The sequence below is a fragment of the Sceloporus undulatus genome, chromosome 2 (assembly GCF_019175285.1).
Source record: "Sceloporus undulatus isolate JIND9_A2432 ecotype Alabama chromosome 2, SceUnd_v1.1, whole genome shotgun sequence".
NCBI lineage: Eukaryota > Metazoa > Chordata > Lepidosauria > Squamata > Phrynosomatidae > Sceloporus > Sceloporus undulatus.
This window is the reverse complement of record NC_056523.1, coordinates 331,945,990-331,965,456: the sequence shown is the minus strand read 5'-3', so window position 1 is coordinate 331,965,456 and position 19,467 is coordinate 331,945,990. Positions and strand designations below refer to the sequence as shown.

General features: G+C 46.1%; 1 protein-coding gene across 4 annotated transcripts in view; it reads right to left on the bottom strand.

Moving 5' to 3' along the window:
• LOC121922184 (phospholipid-transporting ATPase ID-like) overlaps positions 1-19,467 on the bottom strand; it is a 136,162-nt gene that overhangs the window by 92,320 nt on the left and 24,375 nt on the right. For 3 of the 4 annotated variants that reach the window (XM_042451274.1, XM_042451271.1, XM_042451272.1), the window contains exon 3: positions 3,715-3,773. In XM_042451274.1, coding sequence (XP_042307208.1) covers positions 3,715-3,773 — 59 coding nt within the window. Of the gene's footprint in view, positions 1-3,714; positions 3,774-16,514; positions 16,600-19,467 lie in introns of those variants that run through there. The other variant, XM_042451270.1, reaches the window with a different exon arrangement.

Genomic DNA, 19,467 nt, shown 5'->3' with positions numbered 1-19,467 from the left:
AGCACAAAGGAGCAGCTTTCTGCATCTGAAACCATGGGAAAAGAGGTGGTGGAAAGGCAAGAATCTAAACACACACTCACAGTGCAACACACAAGCAAACAAACAAGTGCTCATTTACCCATGGACCTGACCCAGCTGGATGCCGTCACTTTCTGTGGGTCATCCACCAAAAGCAGGACCATGTGGACATCAATTTGGCCAACCATCTTACACATGACTCCTGGACAGCCAAAGTGATTCACAGGCTGGTTGGTCTCCCTTTTTGGCTTATGGGGGTGGGAGAAGAATCATGGCTTGGCAGTGGTGGTCTGGGCAGCATTCCAGCTCACGATGGCCACAAATAGAGGGGCTGCAAGAGGGGTATGATACAGCTGACCCCTCAGCCACCTGGGGTGCCATTCAGCCTGGCAAGAGGGGAGTTGGAGGGGAGCTATGAGGTAGACAAAAAGGTAAAGGGCACACGCTGTCTCCCCTTCAGCCTGAAGCCCCCTTGGGGCTCAAGTAGGGGCTCTTTTGAGGAGGGGGAGTGGAGAGCCTTTATCCAAAGCCCCCTTCCTCTGCAGAAACCCCCATCTCTGTCCAGTCTCCATCTACAACAGCCCATGTGGCTGTGAGCGATGAACAGCCCTGTGAGGCAAAAACCTTTTCAGAACCCAGTAGGGTTACCAGTTTAAGGCCAAAACCTGATATTTACGTTGACACTTAAGGCACACAACAACAACAACAACAACAACAAACCTGATGGTATCATTTGTTGTTTTGTTTTGTTTTTTAAATATTGCATTGGATTTAATACTTTTTAAGGAGGGGAGAGTACCAGGGATTTTATATGTTCTGTATTTTTAACTTTGTTAGCCGCCCCGATTGTTCTCAGAGGGGTGGGACACAAATTATTATTATTATTATTATTATTATTATTATTATTATTAGACCTTATGCAGTAAGCACTAACCACACTGGGAGACACCTCAGAGGAGGTGAACACCTGGTGAGGTGGTCACTCATGTCTATCCTAAGAACGCACCAGCTGCTCCCTTCCACCAGTCTGGGCACTTCTGCTGTCCATCTGTTGCAACCACTAGTGGGGTGGGGTGCTGCTGCTGCCCAACAGCTCCTTCTGGGTCAGGTGGGGCTGCTGGCTAAACAGGGAAAAGGTTGCTAGGCAGGAACATCAGCCTACCTCCACTAGAGACCACTACTTGAAATAGGCTCCTTTCCGGTCTGGCAGGTCTGTTGGCTGGTGAGGCAAGTAGTTTCCTCCTCTCTCAGTGGTGCCACAAGATCTAGAGAAGAGTGCCAGGCAGCAGCAGCAGCCCACCCTCAATATATGCCAGAGGCAGACAGACTGGTGGAGAAGGGGCTGCGGTGTGTGCCAGGCAGCCTGGGTTGACAGCATGAGCTATTGCACTGGAGTGACACCAACCATAGTGACACCACTGCTTAGAGAGATGGGATAAGGAATATTTAATCCAGTCTCCTTGGTTCTAGCCAGAACATAGATTCAGAGCAGATTGGAGGGTGAGCCCTGGCACTGCAACAGCTGGGAGGAAAGGAGGAAGCTAAGTAAATACATAGACCCCCTTGGAGAGTCTTTGGATGCTGCAGCAAGGAGTCATAGAATCATAGAGTTGGAAGAGACCCCAAGGGCCATTCATTCCAAACCCTTGCCTTGCAGAAACACAGAATCAAAGCATCCCCAACAGATTGCTGTCCAAGCTCTGTTTAAAAACCAATATAGTCGCAAATTTGTAAGTCAATGAAGCCTTGTAAATTGTAGCATGCTGTTGCTCTGCTAGCTGAGCTGGAGATTTGCATTGAGCCCTTTCCTCTTTCATGGAGCTAAGATGCCCCCATACAGGAGAATCTGCACCCTCATTTCCTACGTGGAGATGAACTTTGAAAACTGGAGACTCAGGGCCAGACCCTGAAAACTGGGAACCCTAAAACTCCTGGTTGCTGTGTGAAACTCTGCATCTGTCGCTGGGGAAACCAAGGAACACCCTGGTCCCTTCTTCTGCTGCCCAGATGACCTCCCTGCTTCCTGTCATGGCAGATTATCTGCAGGTCTCCCCACTACTATCACCACAACCATCAGCACGTTCCGTCTCTTCTTCACATGCCTCCAGTGTGATCACACCTCCTCTTCCATGCCTTTGCCCCTCTGGCGCATTGGCTGGCATAGGGACTCCTTCCTCTCCCTCTTGCTCACACCCACATGTGCTTTCTATAACATGGCCAAGGAGGCAGGCACGGGAAATGGCAAGGCGTGGGATCCCGCAGAGCTATTTTGGGAAGGGAGAGGAGGCTTGACACATGTCAGAGCCAATGACAATGTGAGATGGTGAGGAGACAGCATGCCCCCCTTGTGCCCCCCACCCACAGGCTGCCAGCTTTCTTGGATCCCCTCTTCTTCCTTTTCTCCTTCTGGCTTCTTCTGAGTCACTGAGGCAGGGAATCCGCAGGAGGGATGGACTGGCCACACTCCAGAGCAGCCAGTGGCTAGTTTGTAAAGGGGGCTCCAGGTCTTTGGAGAGGAGCAGAAGGTTCCAGGGCTGAAACAGCTGCTATTCCCAGTCCCTGTCTCCCCAGGTGTGCAAACAGCCTGCAGCACCCATGAGACTCTGCCTGCCAGTGGGACCATGAAGTGATGGCTCTCCTGTCCAAGCGGCAACCACCAAATCCAAAGCCAGTCCAAGGCTTTGGGCAACAAAACGTCCTTCCTGCAGGTTTTTAAAACCACACCACTATCACAACCACAGCATCCAACCTGCAAAGGCAAGCTCTCAACAGAGACCAAGAAGGCAGGAAGGTGGCCAGGCCAGTCAAACATTTTTGAATGCCAAAGAGGGCTCTTCTCCAAAGCATTTGAGGTCCAGTGACTGGCTTTGTGGATTTAGTGTATGCTATTTCCTTTTGTAAATGCTTACTGGTTCCAATTATTTTGATTGCTGTTTTATGTTGTTCCTAAATGATCCAATGCTGCAGGACAATACAAAACTAGACACTCCACTTCAGCCACCTTTGGATGAGGGGTTCATCCTGATCCCTGCAAAGGCCTAAGAATTTTCTCAGCCAGTGGCCAATAAGGTCTGAGTCCAGAGTGGCCACCAGCTAATGCTAGGTATCACTTCTCCCTTTTCCCGTGGCATTGGGTGGTCTCAAAGCCAACAGTCCTCACTAGAACCATAGAATCATAGAGCTGGAAGAGACCACAAGGGCCATCCAGTCCAATCTCCTGCCATGCAGGGACTCTCAATCAAAGCATACTCGACAGATGGCATTCGAAACATGAATGGCCAGATGGAGGAGTACCCTGCCTGCATGGATACCCGTCTATACCATCTCAACTGAAAACAACACCAACAATATCTTGACAAAATGCAGCCCTGTGACTCTAACATCATCATCATTTTTCCCTCTTGTATGATTTTTAACAACGTTCCCTGATGAAGAAGCCATTGGAGCTTCAAAAGCTTGCAACATGTGGGACTTCTGGTGGCATGGCTGGACGCAATGGTTGCTCTCTGAGTCGCTCCAAAGAGTGACAGCTTGCCAGTGACTAGGTCTGCTTGCAGAACATCAAAGCAGACCGGGGATTTCTCCTCGGTAAGGGAAAATAGAGGATTTTGGATGTTGTTGTACTTTGCTGTATGGCCAGCATAGCTACCCCTGGATATGGTCCAAGTGAGTGAACTTAGAGATGGAGCTACTTACTGCATAGTCAAACTGGAGATTGAAGGCGCGGTCATTTGCACGAAGGTGCCTCTCTTCTTCTGCGGAGGAAAGAGCAGGAGTTAGAGGGTCAAAGGGCTGAACGGCCAAGGTGCTGGAGCTGTGGGTCTGACAGAACCTCCTCCACCTTGGCTGGGACTTTGTTTGGGGGGCAAGAGCCAGCTATGTGAAGAAGAGAAGTCAACAAGGGGCCGGTCTGACAGCAGAATCCACCCAAGGGGTCTCTTCTGGAGCAGCAAAGAAATAAACCCTCACACCCAGTCTGAGTGGTGAACAATCCCTGGACCTCTTGAAAAGTGGCAAACAACACCTGGGCAGGAGAGACTAAAGCCAGCTCCACCTGGTGCATAGGGGAAGCCTCCAAGCTGATCCCTGGCCTGCTACATTGTAACTGACTGTCAAAACCTGGCGTTACTTGCCCTCTTTAGATTGCATGGGGGCCCCAAACCCATCCATAGACTATATAGAGAGTATATGGGAGGAAGAATATACATTAGGCTTCAGGAATTATTAATCAGTAAAAGTCTTTGTGGTCGATAATCAGTTTTGGAGATTTAAATATCTGTGTTATAGAAATAAAGGTAAGGTAAGAATCTCTCTTGGGGATAGAATAGTTTAATTTGAGAATGTGGTAATGGTGGTAAAAAAAGGAAATTGAAAGGAAGGGCAAAGGAAGAACATGTATTATAGCTTTATAATTTTTTAAAAAGATAGTTGCATAAATTATAAGGTGTAATTAGAAGCAGAGGTGTAAGAAGCAGTAAGAAATGAAGTGGAGGAGACATTAGAAAATGTCAACCTACCAAGGAGGAAGGAATGAGGAGAGTAAGAAGAATGCAAGAAGAATATTTTTTGTATGTTATGTTTTAGGGATAGTAGGCAATAAGTTTTAGAAGGAATGACGGGATGGAGGATATTTAGGGTGGCGTATGTAATTAGGGTTTAAAGGACTAGGGATTTGGATGTATGTTATTGTGATGTATGTTATTGTGTTGCTGGGATGTGGGATATGTTATGGATATGTCACGGGATGGTATATCACAGCGATGGTGAACCTTTTAGGGGCCAAGTGCCCAAACTGCAACCCAAAACCCACTTATTTATAGCAAAGTGCCATGTCCCTCTGGCTTTCTAGAGGGCTCTGAGTGCCACCTCTGGCAAGTGTGCCATAGTTTCACCATCACTGGTATATCATGTCATGTTGTGCCAAGACATGCAAGATGTTGTGTTATAATGTGATGTGGTGTACATTAGCACACACACACCTGGGGTCAATTGCCACCTTTAGATTGCATGGGGTCCCAAACACATCCCAAACCAGGCCTTGAGCTGCCTCCTTCTCCCCACGCAAGGCCACCAGCCATTCCCCATACGGGCCCCAAACCATGAGGAATCACCTGGCATTCATCTCCAAGTTGTAGCGAGAAGCAGAATCCAACAGGCATGATGGGCATGGCCAGCCAGGGGTGCATTTCCCCCTTCTCTCAGTTTGGGGGCTCAGTGTAAGTCAATGGTGCAACACAATGTGGGGCAAAACAGTCAGACAGGACAGCCATGGACTCCAACCTCAGCTGTAAAGTACGGAGCTCATATATTCCTCACCTTCCCTGAACTAACTGATGTTTTACAACTGCATCTGGATTCTGGATTTGTTAGAGCAGAGCAAAGCATAACAAAAATATCTGCCAGCGCTGGTTTTTCAGAAGAACTCTCAGAGCCCTGAGCATATGCCATTGCGCATTTCCACTCAGCCATGGAAACCCGTTTGGTGACCTTGGGCAAGTGACACTCTCTCAGCCTCAGAGGAAGGCAATGGCAAGAAAATCCCATGATAGGTTCCAACTTAGGGTTGCCATGAGTCAGAAACAACTTGAAGGCACATAACAACAACAAGGATTTGCAGACAAACAGACAGAAGGACACATTTCCAGAGAGTCATTTCTGATAGCAAGCAGCTAGCCTAGACCCTTCTCTGCTATCATAGAATGTAAAAAGAAAGCTTTAACTCAGATAAACAAATTAAAATAAAGATCCCATCCAAAATTGTGTGGGCTATGGGCATGAAGGGCCATGTCACCTCGCTATTTTGTCTCCTGCGGGAAATGGAAACATAAATGGACTTGGGGAGTTAGGCAATTATTTTGCAAAGAAAAGGTGGAGAAAATAAAGATTTAACAAGGCATGAGTAAGCATCATGAACAATTATTCAGGCTGGATGTTAGATCAAACAGAAAACAGCACATGGGAGATGGGGGCAGGCAGGAGGCGCATGGATGGTGGTGGTGCTTTAAAGAACCCCTAACTCTGCTGACATTTAAGAACAGTCAGAAATGTAAATTTGGGGTTTATTCAGATGGTGAAAATAATCCAAACACAATCTGGGGTGAATCTTTGTTGTTCGAATGCATTGGATTAAGTTTGTTCATGTGCATTTCGAATGCATCATATTAAACATGGGGGGGGGAAGGGGGGCTGCCCAAAACCCCACTTAACCCAGAGTAATCAATCACAATGTTATTTCTGATTTTTTCTAAAATAATTTCATTCTCGAAACCAGGATAAAACTCTGCATGCCTTGAACATGCTTTGAAGGTGCCAGCCACAGCTGCTGGCGAAACATCAGGAACAAACTCTTCCAGAACATGGCTACATAGCCCAACCCCCCCCCCCCAAAAAAAACCTATGGATGCCGGCTGTGAAAACCTTTGACTTCATAAAGATTAGAGAGGTTAAGATAGGTAGATGATTAAAGATTGGTTATATAAGTTAGATATAGGTTATATAAGTTATGGTATACTTATCTAGGTTATATAAGTTTGTAGAAAGAAATTTTGTAGAATGAATGTGCAAGTTGGAAAAATTAAACTGTTGATTTTACTTTGTTTGTATGTGGTTTGGGAGTGGTTTAAATTTGCACATTTGTTTCTTTTAGGATTAATTTAAAAATTATACAAAAACACTCCAAAACAAATCAATAAAGCCTGGTTGTAAGGTGTTGCTCTACAACCGGGGAATTTGCAACCTTGTCTCCTGGTTGAAGATGACCCATGAAAAGTCAGTCCAAGCCCTGAGAGATAGCAATGTGAAGAGAGAGAAGGATTGGTGGTAAGGCACACGTGTTCAGCGTCCCCAAGGGATGGTGCCAAGTGGCATTGACCTCGGTGCCAGTCGGACAAAGGTGAGCCCGGGGTCTGATAAAGCAGCAGGGAAGACAAGATTGGGGTGGTAAAACTGAGCCAGACGCTGAAAGGTGCCTGTGATGGTAAACACGTGAATAACCAGGCAGAAGTTGCACTGGGGTAACCTATCCCCCGCTGCCGTTGAGCCTACTTTTCCCACAGCCTCTAGCACCAAGGAGCAAGGAGTGGAGTTGGCACCAAAGCCCAGGGCTTACATTCAGAATCCAGCAGTGGCTCTGCCTTGGAAGTCATGGGAGAGACAGGAGACAGGGTGGGCAACTGTCAGAGGCTGAGAGCCCCTGCTGAACCCCAAGGGCCCTTGAAAGGCACATGGCCTTTCTGCCACACTTTCCAATACCCCCAAAATAAAATTACCCCCTCAAAAGCATTGTGTACCAAAATGTCCCGAACACACCCAATTTCCAACAGCAGGTGGGGGCTTAAGGGGCCAGACAGGCTGCAGGCAGCACTTTCTCCTCCCTGCCTCACCATCCAGCTAGACGTCCCCACATTAGTCCCCCATGCGTGCCATTCCCCAGTCTGGGTTATTCAAGGATTCTCCCTGACCAGGCTCACTTATCTCCAGACCAGGGAGGATGAACTTTACCGGTGCTGTCATCAGCCTGTTTGCCTCCCCCCTACCATGGAAAAGACCCTCCCACACTTCCAGATGGTTCCCTAAACCAACCTCCCCCCAACCACTCAGAGCCCTCCCAGTGTGTTGGATCACAATGCCCATCATTTCCTCAGAGAAGAAGGGAGCTGTCTCCCACCACCTCAAGGGCACCAGGAGGGCATCCAAATCCCTCTGAGAGAAAGCTTGATTTGGACCGGCAAGGCCAAACCCTCCTTTGCCTCCTCAGTTGAACGTGAGTCAACAGTGTGATGTGGCAGCTAAAAAGGCCAATGAACTTCTAGGCAGCATGAATAGTAGTGTCTAGATCAAGGGAAGTCATAGTGCCACTCTATTCCACTTTGGGCAGGCCCCACCTGGAATACTGTATCCAGTTCTGAGCACCACAAGTTAAAAAGGATGTTGAGAAACTGGACCATGTCCAAAGGAGAGCCACTAAAATGGTGAAAGGCCTGGAAACCATGCCTTATGAGGAAAGACTTCAGGAGCTGGGTATGTTTACCCTGGAGAAGAGACGGTTAAGGGGTGATATTTGAAGGGATGTCATATTGAGGATGGAGCAAACTTGGTTTCTGCTGCCCCAGAGAATAGGACATGGAGCAATATATGCAAGCTACAGGAAAAGAGATTCCAGCTCACTATTAGGAGGAACATCCTGACAGTAAGAGCCATTTGACAGTGGAACACACTCCCTCAGAGAGTGGTGGAGTCTCCTTCTTTGGCGGTCTTTAAGCAGAGGCTGGATGGCCATCTGTCAAGGATGCTTTGATTGTGAGTTCCTGCACGGCAGTCTGGGGTTGGGCTGGATGGCTCTTGGGATCTCCTCCAACTCTATGATTCTATAGTGTGACCTGGAAATCCACAAAAACACCTTGAGGAAGGGGCAGTCTGGATGGCCTCTGGAAGAGGCTCCTGGCCCTGGGATTGACCATCAGTTTGGGTCCGAGAGCAGAAGAAAGAAGCCCCTCAGCATCTCAAAGCAGGACAGAATCAGGAGCCTCCTGGGGATGATGGAAAGTGTATTTGAAGACCTGGGCACCAGTCCGTTGGTGACATATGCACTCCCTATGGAAGTGGTTGAATATTTTCATCCAGTGAAAAACATCTGTATTCACTTTAAGATCACAAAAGCAGAGTTACACATGTGGCACCACTGCATGCATCTGTGCATTGCTCACTTCATACTGGTCATAGAAATATGCCTGGGGAATGCACATTCCATGGCGCAATGTCATTCACTAACAAGGTGGCACTGCACAGTTGCCTGTAACTCCACATGTGGGCACGGAGTTACACTTCATCTCCTCAACAGTGGATCCTGGCCCTGGGTTCAGATCCCACCAAAAGTGGGACAAGCACCAGGGAGAGAGACTGGGAGGAAAGGAAATCATTTGCACTGCCCTGAAGCAGGAGAAAGCAAAAGTTGGAAAACACCAGAGAAACACTGCTATGGCCAGCTGCTCCAACTGCTTCTGGAGCGGGTGACTCATGAAGCCTCGGATTTCACTGCATGGAAAAAAGCAAACAAGATTTTTGGGCTCCAGCCACAAAGGGGGGGGGGTCACTTTCCCTCTTCCCACAGGAAAGTTTGGGAGGGAGTTGGGCCTGAACAACAACATCTGGATGAGGGAAGTGTATGAGGAGGAGACCCAGCTGGCCAGAAGCAGCTTCTTCTGGGACAGGAAGACTGGAGAAGCAGAGCCCAGAGTCTGGGCCTTTGCTGCAGCCTTACGATATGACCCAAAATATGTTGACTTGAATATAAATTCACTAGACTCAGCTGAGCTTACTCACTAATGCAGACGTTATACTCCCCAACTGTTCCAGTCTGGCAGGGACAGCCCTATTAAATCCTCTGCCATTCCACTTTTTCAGTAGCTTTCAAAATGTCCCAGTTTCTATCTCCTCTTCCCATTTCCCCCCTTCATCCTCAATTTACTTCAGCTGCTGAAAACCAAGTGATCATTTAGACCAGGGGTAGGCAATCTTTTTGAGCCGGGGGCCGGGTTGCTGTCCCTCAGACAACTGGGGGGCCGAAGCCAAAAAATAAATAAATAAATTTTAAAAATTAAATATATAAATAAACCAGGACAAATGTAGGACAAAATTTTCAAATGGAAGACACTTTTTTTAAAAAAAAGGACACGTGAAAAAATTTGCTGATTTAAAAAAAATGTTAATATAAATGCATGTTTCTGAGGCTTCTACAGACAATTGCCCCCCAAAGGCCCCGGCAGCAATCGGCGGCAGGATGCCTACCCCTGATTTAGACGTTGTTATTTTTTACTGCAACAATGCAAATAATCTCACTCACATACTCCAGGTTCTGTTGCTCAAACATGTCAGCACTGAGAGATGGAGTTGATGATGTGGATGTATTCAAAGCATGTTCAAGGCATGCAGAGTTTTATCCCGGGTCTATTTACATCAGTTATTCACACAGCTAACAATGCAAATCTTTTAGGAAAACTCAGGAAAGAAAACGAGATTGATTATCACGGGTTAAGTGGGCTTTTTGACATCCCACCCCAAATTTACTCAAATGCATTCAAAAAGCATTTGAACAATAAATATTCAACCCAGATTCTACCTGGATTATTTTCACCATCTGAATAACTCCTGAGTTCAAAGTGCAAAAGCAGTTTGCATACAGTTAACTCAACAGGAGCGAGAGGAAAAGAGGGGCAGAATCATGCACTTTCCAAAACGCTCTGGCAAAAGCAAACTGCTGCAGCCTCTCCAGGTTTGTCTGTTCTTCCTCAATCATAACCTTTGCCACCTTGACCACACTCTGACATTGCTTGGCCCATGGATGTAGCCGGGGGGGGGTCTGGGGGGCCGGACCCCCCCCTTCCATTAGAAAAATGAATGGTGTGTGCTGCTGCGCCGCCGCACTCAAGCCCCATTATAATGGTGGCACTTAGTCTGGACCCCCCCTTCCTAAAATCCTAGCTACGTCCCTGCTTGGCCACACATGTCCTGGTTTTCATCTGTGAAGTGTTCGAGGGTCCCGTATGTACAGAGTTTCAGCCACAGCCAGGGCAAGATGGAAAGCTGAAGAACTGTCCAGGCTGGGCCTTTGCCAAGACAAAGTCACCCCACCTCCCCGCATCCCACCCCAAAGTTTGGTTGTCTGTTTATTTCCATTTTTAAGCCACCTTTCTCCCCAGAATGAGACTGAAGGTGGCCCACAGTGAGACTGAAACAGAGCAAATCCTGGCCCGTGTGCTACAAGGGAGTTATGTAAGACAAATTTCCACATATGGAGCTAGACACTGACTGTGCAATGCAGCCCTGTGTTGAATGGCAACAGTGTGCGACTAAGCCAAGACATCAAATGTTCAATTGAATCCAGAACGAAATATTAATGTGCCTCCATGTATAATGAACACCTACGCACAGTGAGCATCTGCATCCACAATGGCACCACAAGGGCCACTCCGGTTCCAAAACCTTGAATTGAAAGCTTCTGCTTCTGACAGAACGCCAATTTTTAAGACTAAAACATGGTTGAATTGTCAAAAGCAACTTTAAAAGTCCCCTCCCCCAACAAAAAAGCTCAGGACCCATCTATGGAAAGCCCCTTCCTCAGCACCCAGCTGATTGCAGAAGGACTTCTGGGAGCAGCCACCAAGAAGGCCCTCTCTCTTCCAAGGTAACCTGGTCAGAGCCTCCCTCTCAGCAGAGATCCTTTGGCTTTGACCATTAAAGAGGGCTGCACCTCCCAATTCTATGATTCTATGAATTCATCACAAAGTGGACCCCAGCTATGGGGCATGGGTTGTGCCCCAAGGATGAAACCATGCAAAGGCCCAGACAGGTCAGAGGGAGCTGACAAAGCAGGACAGTGAGTAGCCTCAATGTGGACTATTCTGGAGGATCCACTTTGCAAAGACACTTGGGAACAACCATGGGTGAAGTTCTGTTGATGCTCTGCTACGGTTACTTCTGGCAATGTGTTTGGTACTGAGCAGGAGCATTAAGGTTTGCAAGAATTCATCTTACATAACAAGAAAATTGGAATAGTCAAAGAGTTCCCATACCTCAGATCAAACATTGATTGGAATGGTGACAGCAGTCAAGAAATCAGAAGCAGGCTAGGAATGGAAAGGGTAGCCATGAAAGAGCTAGAGAAAATCCTAAAGAGTAAAGATATACAGCTGAGCAATAAAGTCAGAATCATCCAAGCCATTGCATTCCCTATGGATGTGACAGCTGGACACTGAAGAAAGAAGACAGGAGGAAAACCAATTCATTTGAGATATACTAGAGAAGAGTGCTGAGGATACCATGGATGGCCAAGAAGGCAAACAAATGGGTCTTTGAACAGATCACTCCTGAACTCTCCCTGGAAGCCAAGACGAAACAGAGGCTGTCATACTTTGGAGACATCATAGGAAGGCATAAATCACTGGAATAGGCAGTAATGCTGGGAAAGGTGGAGGGAAGTAGAAAGAGAGGAAGGCCACATGCCAGATGGCTAGACCCAATCAGGCATGAATTTGCAGGACCTGAGAAGTTAAGAACAGGGATCTTGGAGACATTTCATCCACCGGACTGCCATGAGCTGAGGTCCACTCAGAGCAGCTAACAACAAACAGTAGCATTAACACTTTATTCCTAACACAAGGTGGAGGAGTCATGTCAGTCCCAAGGTGCCCCCCTCTTATCTAGATGCATGCTATTCAACTGCAGCCCCACAGCCCTAGGGCTAAGATGGTCTTGGCATGCCCAGAGTCACTGTTTTCTTCACAGAGTTACTTTGAGAAAGAAGTAGTAGACTGGGATGCTGGCAGGATTGCCAGACCAGTACCTTCCAAATCTCTGAGACTTTGCAGCCTTGAGACCAAGGGAGGGCTCCTAGAGATAGCAGTTCATGGTGGTGTCATTATGTCAGATATAGTAAACATCAATACCCTAAAGGCACTAAATCCTGCCTGAACTTGGAAACTAAGCAGGGTCAGCCTCATTTAGTCCTTAGATGGGGACTTCCAATAAATACCAGGTGCTGGAGGATCTATTTCAGAGGAAGGAACTGGGAAAACCACCTATGAAGAATCGTTGCCTAAGAAAACCCTATAAAATGCATAGGGTTGCCATAAGTCAGCAAGGCAACTTGAAGGCAGATACACTCATACACAACTAAATGCTGTAAAGGCACCAGATCCTGTCTGATCTTGGGAGTTAAGCAGGGTCAGCCCTGATTAGTTTTTGCATGGGAGACCACCAACCAATAGTACTGTAGGCTAGGCCACAGAGGAAAGAACTGGCAAAATCACCTTTAAGAATTCATTGACACCCAGTGAAGCTCATGGAGTTGTCATAAACCAAAAGGTGACTTGAAGGCAGATGCATATACAGTACAGTAAGTAGCAAACTATCCTGGACTACAGCCAGCACACAGACACACGCCAATAAGAATGGTTTAGCACAGCAAGTGGAAGCAGAACACAGACCTTGCAAGGAGTAAACATGAGAGCAGTCCAAAAAGCCAAGCCAAAGTCAGGATACCAGAAGTCAGAGTAGTCAAATCAGTCCAGGGTCAAAGCAGCCAGAAGATAACAAGGGTCCAATCCATTCCAAGGTCAAAGCAACAAGGAGTCAAGATACAAGGAGCCAGTGCTGGCAGCAATCACACCAAAGGATCATGCAATAAACTCTGGCACTGAGTGGAGACCTCTCTACAGCTTAAGTAAGGGAAACTCTCCCCATGCCACCTAAGGCTGGTTGGCTAATTGTCTCTCTGCAATCCTCCTGGATCTGTGCCTGCAAGCACTCTCAGCCCTTCTCTGTTTGTAAGTAGGCACATCCAGGCAAGCTTCCTCCCCAGAGTCACCACTAGGCTGTGGCACCACAGGAGGCATCTCACTAGCACTAGGACCTGGTTGGGCCTCCTCCTCTGGGGCTGGGAGAGCACAGCTGAGACCTGGCAGAGCAGGATTAGCACCCGGTGTAGCCTCAATTAGCTCTTGCTCTGGAGGAGGCTTGTCCTCCTCCTCCGAGAGCTGTTCTTGGCTGGCCATGACACAAACCAAGTTGCTCATAGCATTTCATTCAGTTTGAGAAACTAACTAAATTGGGTTTCTCACCAAGCACGATATTGGCAATGGGTTATATAAAAGCAAAACAGGAAATTCATTAGCGCATTATAGACAATGAGTTGCAACAATATGTAATGGCAGCCACTGTATGCACCAATTTTAGAGATAGTGGGCATGCTTTTTTGTTAGCTAACCATTTGAATATTTTAACCCTTCCAAAATATAGGAAAACATTCACCCTAGCAAAATTTAATGTGCTTTCCTCAACTTTATTAGAAGAAAGATAGAATAATATTCCTTATGATGCACATTTATGCCCCTGTGGAGATGGCACAGTGGACACAGTAGGGCATGTATTGTTATATTGCCCATTCAATAATGGTTATTGTCATATTTTTATTCATCCAATTCTTAGAGGTATTCCTGGAAGAACTGATGAGTTTTATGTATCTCATTTGCTGGCAGACCAGTGTCCATAGATAACAATTAGAAGAGCCAGCTTTTTTGCAGCAGCAATGGTTTGTCGGCATAAAATGATATTGTAAAACTTTATAATGATTAATTTTAAATTTTAGTTTTACATTTCTGATTTTGATTAATTGATTCCCAGTTAATAATATCTTCTTTTTTTATAATCTGATGTTAATTTAATTTTCTTTGTTTTATCTGTATGTCTGGTCTGTTGATCATTAATAAATAAATACAGTATACACTTCCATCTCATTCAATTAAAAAAAACAAGTTAAAGAAAGAAGAATACAGACACCTATTTTCACCAAGGCATTGCAATTTCTCTTTCTCTTTCTGAGCTGAGGATCCGAGGAGGCGCAACCATAGCCTCGCGTGTCGGAGCCACCTCTAACTGAGCCCTGGTTTTGGGAAACAGCACCCAGGCCCTTCTGCTTCATGACACCACCAGGATTTTTTTTGAGGGGGGGCTGATGGGGGTTCAAAGCTCAGATGCTGGGGTTGACTTTCGGCTCCAGGCCAGCCCTGCCTCTCTGGCCCCCTTGCCCCCAAGGAGCCCAGGGATGGCCCAGCCACCAGCTTTGCCCTTCTCTCTGGTCACTGATGAGATGCCAGGAAGCTTGGTGCCATTCTGGTCCAGATGGACAGGGTGGCATCTGTTCATGGACACCCCTTCCATTGGGGCCATGGAAGAACCTCCAGAAAGATCAGGGAGATGGTTGCTTAGCACTTTCCAAGACAGTGTCTGCAGAAGGGATGTGTGGCTGCTATTATACAATCACGGCTGGTCCACAGGGTACCTGCACTGTACAACCATAGCACTTTGATGCTGTTTTAACTACCATCACTCCATCATATGGGACGTAGGAGCCCTGGAGGCGCAGTGGTTAAATGCCAGTCCTGCAGCCACAACATTGTGAGTTCGATCCCAGGCAGGGCTCCAGAGTCCACTCAGCCTTGCTTTCTTTCATAGCTGGATAAAATGAATACCCAGCTTGTTGAGGACAATTGGCTTACATATTGTAAACCACTTAGAGAGTGCTGAGTTCACTATGAAGCGGTATAGAAATGTACTTGCTATTGTGATTGCTATTTATAGTTTAGGGAAGCAGAGATTCTCTGCTCAAGACAGAGAGGTTTCCTGCTGTTGTTCAGGGGGTCAAACTAGAGCTCTCCAGCTGGGAATTATGTGTAAAACAGGGCTGAGCAACTGTGTTGAGTCCAGTGGCAGCAGGGTGGGTAGGATTTCTTGTGCCAGGATCCTCTAAAGGATGCACAGACTGTCAAAAATGCAAACCGGGAAGGAAAGGAAGGGACAGGAAGGCAGAAGTGGCCAGAAGTCAATTACTGGTACTGTATTTTTAAAATGTCAAACAGCACAGGAATGCCTTGCAACCTAAAAGATGACGCTTTATTCCTAGGGACAGAAAAGGGGCAATCCAGAGAGCCAAAAGGCGCTAAGGGCCACTAAAACAGTTGGAACACACACACATAAACACATACATGCAGTGCCTACCCCAGTGGTAAAACTACAAATCCCAGGATTCCATAGGATGGAAATGTGGGCAAGTTACTTGGGACCAAACAGCTCCGTACATGCCCTGAGGAGGATGGATGAGAAATGATTCTGGGCTGTAGCTCTCCAAGCGGTTGCCTCTGTCCCTGGTGAAAAACAGCTGTCCTTTTTGGTGTTTTGTTGCTGGCTTGAGTTCATGGATTTTGCATTTCGTAATCTGTTATTTCATCATCACCCTCCTTGCATGTACTTTTATGCAGAAAACCAAGGCAGAGAATGTTTGAAATAGACATTGGCAGCAATTCACAGACCACTTAAGAAAACTTGGTGAAAGTACTGCTACCTGTCTTTGGTTTTTAAGAGGGAGCATCTCTCTCCAAGGAAGCAAAGACCTTTCTGTAACTTTTCTGCACTAAAAACTAACTAAATAACCAAACGCGCGCGCACACACACACACACACACACACACCAACTAGTATCTGTTTGATGCTGTAGCACACGCATCAGCCGAGATACTAGACTGTGATTATGCAGGACAAAAAATATCCAGATGCTAAGTTACACATTGATTGTGCTACATACCCCTTGCATATAATGACAAAATTGTGCAAATGAATGCACACCCATCACATGTGCAAGCAAATGCACGTAAGCACCATGTGCAATGCACATGCACATTGATGTGCAATACACATCCATCTACATAATGGGGCTGCATGCCCAACTCTGCTCCTGCAACCTGGAGCTGAATGCAGCTGTTGCGCACCAGAGGAAAATGTCTAATGGCTTCCGTGGGGTGAACTTGCGCATGACTAAGACAAAGACTGGGCTCCAGCTGTCACTTGTAGGGCTTGGCCCTGTGGAAAGGGGACTAAGACCACAGGGCACTTCCAAAGCCAACTTTAGAGCTAAATGAAAGCCATTGTTATTATTCTTGTCCTCACCTGAATTCCACAGAAATGGGTTGTTAATATCCCAGAATGGATGCTGAAGCCTTTTATTGCTCATGAAGGCAGAATCCAGATGGTGCTGTGGGAAAAATTTATCCCATTTTGAAGTGACCAGCCAGGGTGATGGAATAGCATGGATCTGTGGGGTCTGCAGGTGTTTCTCCCTCAGTGAGGAGCCAGAGGAGGGCCCCTGCAGAGAGGAAGCTGAGGAAGGGGCAGCACAAAGCATTAATGCATCTCTTCCTTCCCCCTCCCTTTCTCCCTCCAAGGTAGAGGTGATGCCCAGTGAGTCTAGCTTTAAGAGCCACCAAACCTAGAATTAAGCCCCCCCCCCCACTGGTCCTCCAGCTCCCTGATGCCAATTTGTTTCTCCATCACTGATGCCACCCCTTCTGGCCACCCACAGGGTCCACCTCCTCCAGGGCAATTGGAAAGAAGCTACAGAAATATATGGAGTGCCTTTCTTTGTAGGGACCCGCAGGCTGGCATATGCCTCCTCATGGCAGAAGAGGTCAAGCAATTGCACATGGACTGCAATGGGGTTATGCTTCAGAGAGGGACAACAAAGATGCTTCACTATTGGAGCAACTCAGTGGCAAAAACACTATCATCACCTGGCCAGGTACAGTATGGCTCCTCAAGCTCTCTGATGTGATATGCCAAAATCCAAATTCCCCAATTCTCTGGCATATTCAGTCAAAATCCCCGGAAAGAAATTAATTAAATTCCCTGGATTCTGGGGAATTCCCTGAAAATTGGCGACGCTGCCAGTTAGGATTGAAAAAAGACCCCAAGGGTCATCTAGTCCAACCGTCTGCCAGGTGGGAATCCAGCACTAAAGCACTCCTGAGAGATGCTCATGCAACCTCTGTTTAAAGACCTCCAAAGAAGGAAAATCCATTCCCCTGTCAGTCAGCTCTTACTGTCAAGAAGGTCTTCCTAATGTTTTGGTGGAATCTCTTCTCTTGTAATTTGAAGCCACTGGTTCATGTGCAAGATTCTGGAGCAGCAGAAAACAAGCCAGTCTCATCTTCTACACAACGTTCAGATATTTAAGGATAGCTGTCATATCACCCCCCACAGTTCCCTCTTCTCCAAGATAAATATACTGTATATTCTTGACTATAAGTTGACCTCATATATAAGTTGAGGACATGTTTTGGGGCCAAAATTATGAATTTTGATATGACCTGTGGATAAGTTGAGGGTAAAACTTAGGCACATATAATGAAGGATGTAAAGGACAAAGTAAAGGACTTACAAAGAACTTACAAAGTTTCAGCAGGCATAACTATTACTGCATATACTAAAGGCTGGATGGATGAGAGAGTAGAAGAGGGTCAGGGCTTCTAGGGCAGATTAAACTCTTGCCTTTCACCATGTGTGTGTGTGTGTGTGTGTGTGTGCGCACACGTGCGTGTTAAAATGCAGTACTTACACTGACCCATGGAAAAGTCGACTCAGGTTTTTTGGGTCAATTTTTAAACCTAAATTTCTAGACTTATGCATGAGTATATACATTACTTAACTCCCAAAGTCATTCTTTATAAGGACTGATGTTTTCCAACTTGTCCACATCCTTCTTGAACTTTGGTGTCCAGAACTGGAGACAATATCATAGCTGAGGTCTGACCAAAGCAAAATATAGTGGCACCACGACTTCCCTAGACTGAGACACCACACTCTTATTGATGCAGTCTAGGATTGCATGGCCTTTTTTAGATGCTGCATCGCTCTTAGACTCACGCTCAGTCGTTGGTCCACTGACTCCTAGATCCTTTCTGCATGTCCTGCTGTCAAGACAGGCATCCCTCATCCTATATTTGTGCATTTCATTTTTACTGCCCAAGTGGAGTATCCTTCATTTCTCCCTGCTGAAATTAATTTTGTTAGCTTTGACCCAGCTCTCCAGTCTTTCAAGGTCTTTTTGAATTCTGATTCTGACCCTCTGCTCAATTTGGTGTCATCTGCAAATTTAAGAAGCCTCCTTTCTAAGCCATCTAAGAACAAAATCAGGCCAAGGACAGAATTGAGAGGCACCCCATCTGCCAGTCCTCTCCAGGATGAAGAAGAAGTTAAGAAGTTATGACTGGAATAAATTAAGTGTGGAAAGGACCAGAGGATTGAATAAACTCCTTTTCCCTCTGAGGGTGCATCTCTACACTGTAGAAATAATTTGCTCTGGAACAGCAAATTACTTAATCTCAAGGGATTCAAGAACCGCTGTGGTTGGCATGCATAGCTCTGGTACGGACATTTTTTACAGAGAATTTGAACATCATTATGTTTGGAGAACAATTCTAGCAAGTTGGACCAGAATAAAGCGGTAGAAAGGCCTTCTTTAACAGAACTCAACTATCTACATGGTTAAGATACAAGGAGAGCCAAAAAATTATACAGTATAGCAAAAATAACTACATACTTAAATCAGCCGAAGAAAAAGTGAGGATAGAAATAACAAAAACATTGGTTCCTTTACAACCATCTCCACGAGAAATTTAAATCAGACTCTGCCCAAGAAAACTTTGAAACTGAAAAATACAAAACAACGAACTGGATAATCTATTACTAAACGAAAATTTGAAACTAACATCAAAATTTTACAAGTTGCCATTGAATAGAAAATGAGAACAAGACAAAAGCAAAGACTCCATGCTACGCTGGGCAAGAGATCTGGGCAAAGAAATTAGTTTAGACGGTTAGCCATTAACAAAACATGAACATTTACCAAAAGCCAAAATCTGTGTGAAAATAATCTGAAGATGCAATTTCAATGGCATTTTACTCAGGCAAAGATTGCCAAAATATACAAAGGAATGACCAACTCCTGCTGGAAATGTCAGTCAGAGAAAGGCACAAAGCATCCCATGTGGCAGGAGAGCCCCAAAATAAGGACATTTTGGAAACACATACACACTGAGACTGGCAATACTTTGGATATAAAATA